Source organism: Aspergillus fischeri, genomic scaffold, assembly GCF_000149645.3.
Source record: "Aspergillus fischeri NRRL 181 1099437636252 genomic scaffold, whole genome shotgun sequence".
NCBI classification, from domain to species: Eukaryota; Fungi; Ascomycota; class Eurotiomycetes; order Eurotiales; family Aspergillaceae; genus Aspergillus; species Aspergillus fischeri.
Genome location: NW_001509768.1, coordinates 722335 through 734780, shown reverse-complemented (window position 1 = coordinate 734780; position 12446 = coordinate 722335). Strand labels below are relative to the sequence as shown.

The following is a 12446-nucleotide window of genomic DNA, read 5'->3' as shown; positions in this document are numbered from 1 at the left end:
TGCCGATCGCGTGTAAGCAGGATCCCGCCGGTTAGTGATTTTGGGTACCGTACTCCGTAAGATCCGGCGGTTCTAAGTAAGTAAATTTGGTAATAATATTTGGTCGGCCAAGCCAACTAGTTGTACTGCATGTACACAGTACAGCAAATCTGTTTGATCTCTGCAGCAGCCGTCCCTTTACCGCTCTTTTGAACCAATAGCATCAAAGTGCAATATGCATGTCGAAAACGGCAAGGTAAGGTATGCCTGAATGTTGAGCTGCGATCTGTCAGAAGGACGGAGATTATTCTCAATGACGCCTCTGGCCATCTTTGCTCCTGTATGATAGTACATTCTCCTTCCCGTTTCTGCATTTCTGCCGTCGCCACTGCTGTGGGGAAGAGAGGAGGAGAGTCTTCCGCGTCCTATTGAGAGCCGAGGGCAGCAGGGCAAGTGGTGGACAACTCACTATCAGTTCAGGGACTCCAGTAACAAATATCAAATTGCCTAGGGGGCCGGAGTATGTATGATCATCTGTCTAGATTAACGCCGAGGAGATTGAAACATAGAATCACATTTTCCTGAGAGCTTGGCCAATGACCCCAACACTGGTGGAGGAGCGAATACTTAGGTGCCTAGCAAGGGAGTTCAGACGGCATCGATGGGGATTGCATTTGTACCTACGTGTCTGCTTGGCCGGTGTCAAGTCACCTTACTCCGGATTCTATATATTTGGCTGTAGGCGTAGCATCAGCTGGCAATCCTACCGGCCGGAGTAATCTCGAATCAATACCCCGTACCATCAGTACATTTACTTATCTACGGAGTAGAGCTTTTACAATTCCCAGGGTGCATGAGCTGCGACGCAATATACCATAGGTAGAGTGTCAGATCTGATAGATCATTTCCTAGTCTGAGAGGTAATTTTTGGCGGGGTTGATGATGCCTTTTTGCATAGGACACGGATCAATTAGCATCCTGGGCTTTGGGAGGCGTTCACTATCAGTACTAGTAGAACCTAGTACTTACTGTATGAGGTATCAGGCAGTGGAATTTGCTTTCTTCTGTTGAAAGCCCCTCCTTAATGATCATCCTCAGAGGCTTGAAGTGTAGTCTAGGAGTCAGAATATGAGCGGATCTACATTCTTTGCTTGCATACGGAGGACTCCGGCTCTGCCGTCCCGTATGATCGCGACAGTGAGGCTATTCTCAACGAGCCAAACTATGTCTTAATCAGATGGTGTTAGATTATCAATTTGAATGATATGGAAACATGCGTTCAAATTCGATGGTACGTCTAGATAAATGTGGTACACATGCGAAGTGTAGGTACCTATACTCAGGGGAGTGTCGGCGTGTCGCTGTATCATCACCCTTTCCGTTTTCTACTGTGTTCTGATTTCTGAGTTTGGTAAGTGTGCACAAGCAGTACGAAAAGCATGGATCGATCCTTGACAGAAATCAATACTGTCATATGGTCATAATGACTTGACCGTCAAATTCGGTCTCGAATCATCAAATGAGTCACCCACTTATTAGCGCACTCCAACGACGGTTTTCTGATGGTCTATTGGACGGGAGCACTACCGTCCTTGTCATGATTCAGGATCAACACCTCTTTGCTGTCATTTCTTAGTTTGACTGTATGCTCTCTGAGATGTTCACGCCATCTCAGTCTAAGGCATCCGACTTAGGTAACACCCACCTCAATTTGAAGGCGTGCCTTACACATGCTCGCGCATACACCAGTCTACTATCTGTATCTTATCAAAAAGGTTTCTATTGTTCTCTACCACTCTAATTAATAAGTAAAAAAGGACTTGACCAGCTCATCTTGACTCGATATTGACGCAAACCAGGAGGATTCATCCATTAACACTGTTGTATTTTTCCCTGACTGGAGCATTTCATCGTCCTTCCTTCAGGCTTTTGTCGTATCTGAATAGTGATTGGCTCTTAAGTGATTAGAAAATTGCTGCCAAAAAAATTTGAGAAAGGAGAAAAATGAAGAGCGGAAAATGCGGTGAAGTTCAGCCGACCAATAATCATTGGTTAAAGTAAAGCTTTTATCCAATCAACGTACGGAATGCTGAGCCTGGTTATTAAGGCCCCACAGCAGTTGGAAAAATTGGTCCGCCCCAGCAGTCTGTCTCTGCGTCCGAGGTCATTTTGCGCTGTAAGCCTGTAACAAGCCAGTCTGCCCGCCCTGCCCAGCAGTATGGGCTCCGTCCTCCTTCTTAGTGCCAAGTACGGCCTCCTCTTCTATGATCCTTCTTTTCCCTTCATCCAATTCACCCCGTCTCATTCTCAAACACCAACATCGTGCTTCTACCATCTACCCTTTTTTAACCCTCCAAATACTTTAGACCATCATATACCGGATTTCGTCAAGGTTTCAGTGCCAGAATGGCTTTCGTTGAGCTGTAGATCACTCACTGGGGGGCATGTCCTATGCTCCTCAGTCCAGCAGCTCCGAGTAACTCCCAATTTGACTTGACGATATCTGTTTCTCTTTCGACGCAAACTGTGAGAAAGCGTCGAAATTGCCCCTTAGCACATTCACAGAGGAAGCACTTTTTGACGTCCGTTGAGGACTTGAGGTGCTTTTGTGGTCAACGAAAAGTCTTCGTCCTTCCCCCCTCCTCCGATCCCTTGTCATCCGTCGTCACGTCTACCTATTCCCCCTCTCGAATCTCGATCTACGATAACGAACCGATCTTCCTTCATCTGAAACGACGCTTTACGAATTGACGGTTGAAAATTTACCTTCCTTGCTCCTCCGGTTTTCGAATCTCGAACCTCCAGTCTCCTGGAGTCTCTGACGCAATTGATCCGCTCATAACGGATATCAAACTTTGTCAACACCTGGGCCGCTGAAACCCAAAGCCCAATACAACAAAATAAAACTGGACGAGCCCCTTCAATCAATCACAAACAATTCTATTGTTATCAACACAATGACGCAAACTAAATCTCACAAATCACCAAAGGTTGCTATCAAAGATAGCCGTGCTCTCAACATTATGAAGCACCTGGACCCCAAGTCTGCGAGCTCGTCGTCACGGCGGTCCAGCAAATCTCTCCCTCTCAGCTCCTTTACTACTGACCATAAACGAAGAGCTTCGAGCTCGTCGATCTCCAGCGTTTCCTCGGTCTCATCTATCGAAGCCCTCAGTGACGATGCCAATGAATCAGAAGAGGACGCTGATGATGAAAAGGAACAGCCAGCTGTTCGCGGCCCGTCTTACGGTAGACGTGACAAGGGCCGTAAGTCGGCCATGAAGTCTACAGGTCGGAAAAGGGTGAGGCTCTCCGACGATGATGGCTATGACGGGCAACGAAGCAGCGATGAAAGTGATTCATATGGGAGCTCGGATGATGTATACGCTGCCGTGGACGATATAAGCGACGGAGACGATGAAGATCAGGATGTTGAAATATTGGAAGAGCTCCTTATTGTCGAGTCAGAGGATGAGCACGACGTCGACGACGTCTTCAAGACTTCGACTGTGTCTGAGCTCGAGTTGGCCGGTACCAACACTTTTGAAGACCACATGCTGCTGTCTGCTGCATCGTTCTTCGACGAGGATCAGCTCTACAGTGCTATGGAAACCTTTGGCGAGACTGACTTCGCCAGCGAGGCGGCTGCGGAGACGCCCATGCCTAGGCGTGTCCACTTTGAAGAGGATTCCGATTCCTCGTCGGAAAGCGACTCGCATACAGAGGATGAGATCCCGAGTGATTTCTTGCAACAGGACAGTCTCGATCCTCAACTACGTCGTATGATTGAGAACGACAACGAGAACTACAGCAGCCGCCGTCGCCAGTCCGATGAGTTGTTCGCTGAGTCGGACTATGGCCATTCGAACATTTACCACGTCGAGTCTGACGCCGTTTCCGAGGGATCCGAGTCGAGTGGCTATGAGAGTATGCAGCGTACCTGGACTTTCCCCTTGATCCTCCTACTGACCTGTTTGAAGCCGATGATGGCGAGACCACAGATGAAGACCTTCCACCACCGGCAACAATCACCCACCCCCGTTCCATTCTCCGCCGCGATTCCTCTGCTTCTCTGCCTCCCGCCGACGAGAACAAAAGCCAACCCCCTACTCGTCGGCGCGGTCCAATCTTAGGTACTTTTGTTGCAGACCCCCACAAACCGGTGGCCTTGGTCGACTGTACGGGGAAACATCTTGTGATCATTCCAGCCTATGCCTCATCCCGCCATGACTGGCTGGAGTCTGCCACCAACAGCATTTGCGGCACTGCCAACAATAGCCCACGTGCCACTACTATGCACCTGATCGACGAGAGCGACACGGATGCTCTGGCCTCGCCGAACCGTCACGACCTTAGTCCGATGTTGGCATCGAGTGCTAATCTGATGATGACGGCCCTTGGAAACGACATTGCCCCGGGTGGTCAAGTTATGGGTCCCCCGGAGGCATTTTACCCATCTCGTGATTTTGCTATTGATAGTTCCTTTGAGGATGATGACGACGACGATGATCCGGAAGCCGCCTTGAATGTCGAGGATTTCATCGACTTTGGAGACGGCTCCTCAGACGAGGAGATGGGCAAGGCATCTGACGAAGATGCGATTGCTTCGCCAATGGCCACTGCATCCATGACAGTCGTATCCGGTACTCCTACCCCCAACCGCGGAGGTGATGTACAACAAACCAACAGTGCTGAACGCTTCCTGAATCATCTGGATCGTGGCATTGTGACGGCCTTCCGTCGCAACCACAACAGATATCAAGCCCTCTTACGGTTGCCCCAGCACCGAGAATTCATGCCTGCCAATTCTCCATCTCGGCCTGCTAGCGTCTTCCGTCATGCCAGACATGCAGACCAGCGCACTCCTACTCGGAAACGCAAGGCTAGCGGATATGCTGGCGGCGAGGCTGTGCGACGAAAGCTCATGGATGCCCACCGGCGCACCCAGATTCCTTTTTAAATCTAGCGATGCTACATGTTCAGCCACAGTCCCTTATGGACGCCTTGAAAGGATTGGATGAATTCTGTTATTTGCCGTCTGTGTCACAGCATAGACTTCGTCTAGCGGTCCTCTAGATATTGCGCTGTGGGCTTGTTACACATAGACGAGTATTGATTGACCTAGCGAGTCAAGAGTCGTTACTTTGATGCATCTAGCATGGTTCACGGGAGCAGTACTATGGATACATGTTCGAGGACCAAAAGTTGATGCCTTTTGAGTTGTGGTGTCTGGTTCACGTCGTGCATTGTAGATCTGAGATCTACCCATTTGTCTACTTTGGGTCTTTTACTTCTTATGGCGCTAAGCAAATACCTCATGGATCCTGGATTATGTTTTCGTTTATTCATCTTTTTCATTCTATGTCACGATGTTATACCAGTCATGTGAGAGTCATATACCAACAATTCAAAAACAGATTCAAAAGTTCTTAAGCGTCTGATTGCACCATGTAACTCATTATTTACGTACAATCTTGTCCTGCCGAGACTGGCTGCAGGCTTTTACTCAATAGTTTCTTGTCTTTTCAGAGGTCAGGCAACAGTCGCATGGATAATAGCTAAGACAGTTTCTGCCGAGTGCCGAGAGCAGGCATCGTGCGACACTGCCAAGAACACCATCGACGCCTGGAAGAGTCTTCGGGCCCGAACATGAGATGTCCTCAGAGTAACCGAGTGAACAACGAGAAAGAAATGCTCCTGGTCAGTATCTACAGAGTACAGTACCAGAAATATCTAGTCCGTAGTCCGTGCTGTAAATAGAGTCAACTGGCCCACCGTCAGTGACCGAGCACTGACACTTGACGTGAGAATGGAGCGACTCTCTGGGGATGGAGTCAGGTACTCCGTAGCACTAGCAGAGTAGTACTGCTAGGGTAGCTACGGTAGTAGCTACTAGCACCAGCTAGGCTTGACCAAGCTAAAAGTCCGTCTTGCATACATTAAGTGGCTGGCTGTATGTTTCCAAATGCGACCCTCCGAGGCTGTAGTACCGTACTACGGTCTACGAGTCTACGGGTAGTGAGCATGGACTCGTGGTCGAAGTCGACATGAGGGTTCGTCTGCGCCACAGCGGGAAATAGTCCATACTGATACCATACGATTGCTACTACTTAGGCTCTTGACCTTGAGTTCACTCCATCTGTAGGATCCCGTGCAGGAAGTGACCCTGATCCTGGCCTACTCATCGAGGTATGCGGAATGATTCGTTGGTTGTGAAGATCATGCGGGTTCGAGCTGATGGCGGCTATGGTGAAGAATAGAACAGACTGAGGAGGGTCTTGTTCTTGATGATTGTCTGTTGCTTGTTTGGATGATGGTCTTGCAGTCGGTAGAGCAAGTAATCTATTTTTGATAAATATAGTAGCCGACAACGCCATTGGGGGGGGATGAGACTGGAAGTGTTTCAGGGCGAGACGCCAGCGGTCTTGGCTGGGGGCTTGCTTTTGCTTCGCTTATTGTGATTTGGACTTTCTTTTTCTTCCTATCCTTCTTTTGGTTGTCTGCATATGTTGCAGGCTGCAGATTGCCATTGAATCTGCATGCTGTAGCCTGAGGATACTGGTAGAGTGTTGTGTTGCTGTGTAATTTGACGTGTCTATGGGCAACGGCATAACAGGTGATTTGTCGAGAATTGCTGCGGGCTTTCTTTTCCCTTCTTCTTCTACTTCCCCACTATCTACCTCATCATTGTCCAGTTCAATCCCCTCCGACCGTCCATCCATGCATTAGCCGAGTGACTTTTAACCTTTTGTTTTGTAATCATAGTGATGATAATCATGATGATTTCCATCTTTGGCATTGTACAAGCTTACCGCGAGCCCGATGCCGGATCTGCAGACTGGGCGCCTGCTGAGCCCCTACCACCGCATCTCTGCATTTTTTGCAATTTCACAGAGGTGTGCCTCCTCTTGTGCATGACCATGACAGTGACAAATAAACCGCCATATAACTACATACCATAATAAGCAAACCGCTGCAGGGAAGAATCAAACCCTCCAGGGAGTCAGGGACTGAGCCCGGATCTAGACTGAGCGGCCCCGCAGACGCCGGCATTCTCGCTTTAATTAGTTAGTCCAGTCGAGGTATGTGAGCTCACCTCCATCCGAGTAGTTCGTTTTACATGACTCCTACGAAGTGGTCTAGTCTCCTCGATCTGGACAGCGCTGATTAAGATGATTGGTGGTTCTTCGGCGCTTCCCTGATCGCTTTCTGCTTTCTGCTCTGTTCCTGCACTAGCGCGCGACTTCAGACGGCTTGCATTTCTAGTGCATGCCGGCCAATTGGCCCCTGAGGGGTTTCCACTCTGATCGCTCATTGGCAACAGCGCTCTTGTCTGACGGTTTCACCAGTTAACCTAGGCACCGCCTGTCAAACGGCTGCTGGATGTGTTGAAAAGAGGCGTTTCTCAGAATGTCTTACTTGCTTTTTTGGGCTCAATGCTTGACACAAGATGCTCCGCCGGGTGTCCTGTGAATGGCCCGTTTGAACTGGTCCATTGTCCCAGAACCACCAGGGCCTTTGTTCTCTGTCCCTATTGATGGATCATGAGGGGGCATGTGGTTGTTTCACTTGCACCTCCAGAACCGGTCAATGGCATGCAATGTTGCAATGCTGTGGCTCGTTTCATGTTGCCAGGGCCCTGCGGCCAGCTTTTAAAAAGAGCTGTATGCCCTCTTCCGGTTCAAGAAAACTAAGCGTCTTGTTTTCTGTTTTCCTAATTCTATCACTTTGCCTTGGCTGTGACCAAGTCGACCTTCGCTTTCTTTCTATCATTGTCGTTACTCTTTGGTGGACTGTGATCCCACAGACGCCCATTCACCCGTCGGATTCACTCTTTGTGCCTTCGGGGTCATTGCCATTCTTCTATTCATAGACTCTGCCCTCGAATTATTGTTGTCGCTGGTGTACGATATCAATAATAGTAGTACTATTCTTCTGGGTCTTCTTTCAGTTCAACGCAACTTCGACCTCAACTCTTTCTTCCTGTCTTCATCTATACTGTCTGTCTCTCTAACACAAATACAAACTCAACATGAAGGCCGTTTCGGTCACTCTCGTTTCTCTTTTCGCCGTGGCCCAGGCCACTGGCTCGGTGAGTGTCCTTGAGTCCCTGGAGTCTCTTGCTTGTATACCTTTCTGACTTTCTCCAGTGGTGGGTCACGGACAAGTGCTACTCCAATCCCGAGAACACAGACAACGAGTGCACTGATCATCAGAAAGGTGGTTGGGACTGGTCTGACCTTACTGCCGGATCCTTCTCCTCGTATGGAGGCTTCGATTTCTCTGGTTTTAAGTGCAGTGACGGCACCGGTTGGGGAAAACGTACCTTCGGCGGCGTAAGTCGGCTCAATCTTCTCCTTCCACATCACAAAAGCAACATGCTAATGGCGCACAGGGCAAATCCATTGAGGGGAAGCTCTCCTCTGCCCCCAAGTTCTCCTGCGGCCAAGAGAAAAAGGGGTTCTCCATTAGCAAGCTGCATCTCTCCACCTCCAAGGAGACCGACGTGCACATCGTCTATGGCATGCCCGATGGTTCCACTTGCCGTAACGTTGCTTCTTGCTCGCCCGAGGGCACCCAGGTCAGCAACGACCAGTGCGGCGGTGCCGTCTCCGTGAGCTTCGAGCCCCCCGAGGGATCGGAGGATGATGACTGTGACATCGGTGTCCACAGCATTGACTTTGACTGCTCTCCTGGCAAGACCACCTCGACTCCCACCGCTGGTGTGCCAACCGAGACTGGTGTCAGCCCCGAATCGTCCTCCACTCCTGTTGGCTCCGAGTCGTCCACTCCTGTCATTCCCACTCCTGTTCCTTCCTCGTCTGATGTGGTCCCCACGTCGTCTTCTGCAGGCATCACGACGCCCGCCCCTGTCACCACTCCTGTCCAGTGGACCACCTCGACCGTGTACACTACTAGTGAGATCACCATCACCAGCTGCGCTCCTACGGTGACCGACTGCCCTGCCAACTCAATCAGTGTCATTACCTCGACCATTGCAGTTTCGACCACTGTGTGCCCCGTTACTGCCACCGAGACTGCCTCTGTCTCTCTGCCTTCTTCTGTTGATGCGGGTTCGAGCTCTGGAAGCCCAACCCCCGACGTCACTCCTTCCGAGACTGCTACTGAGACTGCTCCATCCGAGACCGACTCCGAGACTCCTTCCGAGACTGCCCCCTCTGAGACCTCCCCTGAAAGCACCCCCACTGGCAGCTCTCCCGTCGAGTCCAGCTCCTCGACCCCGGCCATCACTTCACCTGCGACTCCTGCTCCTTCCAGCACTGCCCCTGGCATCACTGGGGATGTCACCACGACTGTTGTAACCTACGAGACCGTGACCACCTGCCCTGTGACTGAAACCATCTCGACCAGTGGCACCGTCACCACGTCTACCTACAGCACTGTCTCTACCGTCACTCTGACTTCCACTTCGACCATCTGCACTGCTTGCGAGGCCAGCACCACTCCCGCCCCCTCGTCTGTCGCCCCTGTGACCACTGGCCCTGCCCCTGAGGACTTGGCCACTACCGTGGTGACATACGAGACTGTGACAACCTGCCCTGTGACTGAAACCATCTCGACCAGCGGCACCGTCACGACCTCCACCTACAGCACTGTCTCGACCGTCACTCTGACCTCAACCGCCACCGTCTGCACTCGCTGCACTGCGGGAAGCACTACCCTTCCCTCGGGCCAGTCCCCGGTCACCGCCAGCGAGACCAGCGACGTGCCCTCCGTGACCACCACTCCCTCGTCTGTCCCCTCGGCCCCCTGCCCCAACGTTGTGCCCAAGTGTATCAACACCTGGCTCAGCCTGCTTCCCAAGTGCGACTCCAACAGTGACGCCAGCTGCTTCTGCCCGTCCTCCGAGTTCACTGACAAGGTCATCGCCTGTGTGCAGTCCTGGGGAGCCTCGCAGGCGGAGGTCCAGGCCGCTCTGTCCTACTTCACCGGTATCTGCGCTGCCTACGTGCCCCAGAACCCCGGCATCGTGACCGCCATCCCGACCACCATCACCCTGGTCCCCACCGTCACCCCCACCGGCGTGGACGCAGTCACCGCTCCTACTGGTGCTGCCACTGCCACTGCCACGCCGACCGGTGGTGCGGCCGTCACGCCCGCTCCCGAGGCCCCCTCCGCCCCCTGCACCACCATCACTTACTCCTCTTACACCGTGACGGTGCCCCAGGTCGCTTTCTCAACTGCCACCGCCGGCTCGACCACTACCATCGGTCTGATCCCCGGCCCGGCCCCGACCTCCGCAGGCACCACAAGCCGGATTCCCAACCCCTGGCTGTCCTCCTCGACACTGGTGACCCACCCAGGCACCGCGTCGGCTACTGCCTCTCCGACCGCCGGTCCCATCCTGTCCAACGATGCCTCCTCGGGCTCTGTCTCGAGCATGGTCTGGGCTGTCGCTGTCGCGGCCCTCTTTGGCGCTCTTTACTAATCTGGCTGCGAAAATGTGCTTATTCCGTCTCAACGTGTAACTGTCTGCTACCTTCGTTCTTTTTACATCAGATAATCACTCTAAATAATACTGTATTTCAGTCTCTTGCGTTATTCCTTTCCTGGATAATACTAGATAGATCGTCAAGAGCCCTTCCAGCCTGCTTGAAGGTATTAAGGAATACACTTGCCCATGTACCTGAATGTGTCTTGATTCCCTTTACTCCGTAGGTTCTTCTATTCAAAGTGGTGAACATTGTTGCCCTACTTATATGTACAAGATTGCAGATAGCAGTAGTTTACATTACCCGCGCCCAATACGCAGACGGGTTATACACCCGTAAGAAAGTCAGGACACCCGATTCTTCTAGGCGCGAAACAGGATCAGTCAAGGTGATTAATACGTAGCCCACCTCAGTCCTTGGGAGGCCGGTTCGCATTGATATCATTTAGAATCTTCCCTGCACCGGCCTTGACCAGTCTTCCCGCAAGTTCCTCTCCGAGCGCGTCTGCTTCGTCGACCACCTCGACTCTCGAAGTAATGCTATCCTCGACGCTTCGGGTGCCATCCAGACTAACAACGATAGCATTCATCCTCAAGTCCCCCGAAGGCATCCACTCCGTCTCAACCCCAATAGGAACACTGCAACCACCCTCGAGGGTCCTCATAAGAGACCTCTCAGCAAGGCAAGCAAGAGTGGATTTCTGATCAGCCAGTTGGCCCAGCAATTCCTGCATTTTCCGGTCTCCCTTGCGAATCTCCAAGCCCAGAGCGCCCTGCCCAACAGCATGCAGGATGCCCCCGTCCCTGGAGCCCAGGTACTGGCTGATGCGATGCTTGAGGCCTACCCGCTCAAGACCCGCGGCAGACATGACCATGCACGTGTACTCGCTGTCAGGGTCGTCTACCTTCGCGAGACGAGTCTCGACATTGCCGCGGAGGTTAGCGAAGCGGAGATGCGGATACAGACGGCGGAGCTGGGCTGAGCGCCGCACGGAGGAAGTCCCGACTACGGCGCCCTCGGGGAGGCTCTTCAAGCTCGTGTATGGCAACCCGGCCTTGACGATCAGTGCGTCCCGCGGATCATCGCGGGGCGGGATAGCTGCCAGCTCACAAGTGTCGGGGAGCTTAGTCGGCATATCTGGTCGCGTCAACTCTGCCACTGCAGTTCATCAAAATGGACGAGGGAAATGAGTATTAACCTTTCAGACAATGCACAATAACATCCAATTCACCGGAGGTGAGCTTTTCTTCCAGCTCGGTCGTCCAGAGACTCTTGGCGCCGAAGCTGTACAGCGCCGTTAGCTGGTCTCGATCGCCCAGTGTGCGGAGGGCTTCGATCTCGTAGGATCGATCCGGGACAATCTTTTGTAGGCTGTCCCGGATGCCTTCCGCCTGGGCCATGGCCAGGTTGGATCGTCGGGTACCGATCCGTAGCGGCGGCTGGGGCGTTGGAGATGTTTCCACCATATTATCGGATGATGAGGGGGGTGGAAAGTGAGAAAGGAGGGGTTCTACCAAGACCACAGAAAATGGGGATGTATTTATTATCCGACGACATACCTCCAACAACAAAAGACAGATCGAAAAACGGACCACACCCGACGCTAAACTACTGAAACGCTTAGTATGGAAGCGATGATTTAGCGCTCGATCCAGCGGTCGTATGTACCCGATAATTAGCGTAGGTAGGGTATGTCCAGTAATTTGCATACGAAAATTACCATCTCAAGTTTAGCTAGAACAATGAGGGTTAACTATTCTCCATTGCTGACGCATGTTCATCTTTGAAGGACTCATCATGAATTGGGGTGGACTGGCTATTCGTGGCATAGAGACATGCGGCACCGATGCTTGTGCACATGCGATTCATAACAATCCGAAGACGAGTTCAAGGCATTGAGCGTCCATTCTTTTCATATGCACGGACTGAAAGGTCGAAGTGGATTTATCCACAGAACGACTAAATATCCCATTGCAGGTGTAACAGGGATTGAAGTTCTCAAAGCTACTACAC

The 12446-nt window shown here is 51.7% G+C and overlaps 3 protein-coding genes across 3 annotated transcripts; 2 read left to right on the top strand and 1 right to left on the bottom strand.

The window, feature by feature from the left end:
• Window positions 1-2936: 2936 nt before the first annotated feature.
• Window positions 2937-4939, top strand: NFIA_064230 (uncharacterized protein; the record flags this gene model as incomplete). Its single annotated transcript, XM_001263155.1, has 2 exons — window positions 2937-3906; window positions 3960-4939. The coding sequence occupies 2 exons, from the start codon at window positions 2937-2939 to the stop codon at window positions 4937-4939; spliced, it is 1950 nt and encodes a 649-aa protein (XP_001263156.1).
• Window positions 4940-8011: 3072 nt separating this feature from the next.
• NFIA_064220 (extracellular serine-threonine rich protein) lies at window positions 8012-10429 on the top strand (the record flags this gene model as incomplete). The annotated part of the gene is made up of 3 exons (XM_001263154.1): window positions 8012-8071; window positions 8130-8315; window positions 8375-10429. 3 exons carry the CDS (start codon window positions 8012-8014, stop codon window positions 10427-10429), a joined length of 2301 nt encoding a protein of 766 aa, XP_001263155.1.
• A 413-nt stretch (window positions 10430-10842) lies between these two features.
• Window positions 10843-11899, bottom strand: NFIA_064210 (porphobilinogen deaminase; the record flags this gene model as incomplete). Its single annotated transcript, XM_001263153.1, has 2 exons — window positions 10843-11570; window positions 11632-11899. The coding sequence occupies 2 exons, from the start codon at window positions 11897-11899 to the stop codon at window positions 10843-10845; spliced, it is 996 nt and encodes a 331-aa protein (XP_001263154.1).
• Window positions 11900-12446: the final 547 nt, after the last annotated feature.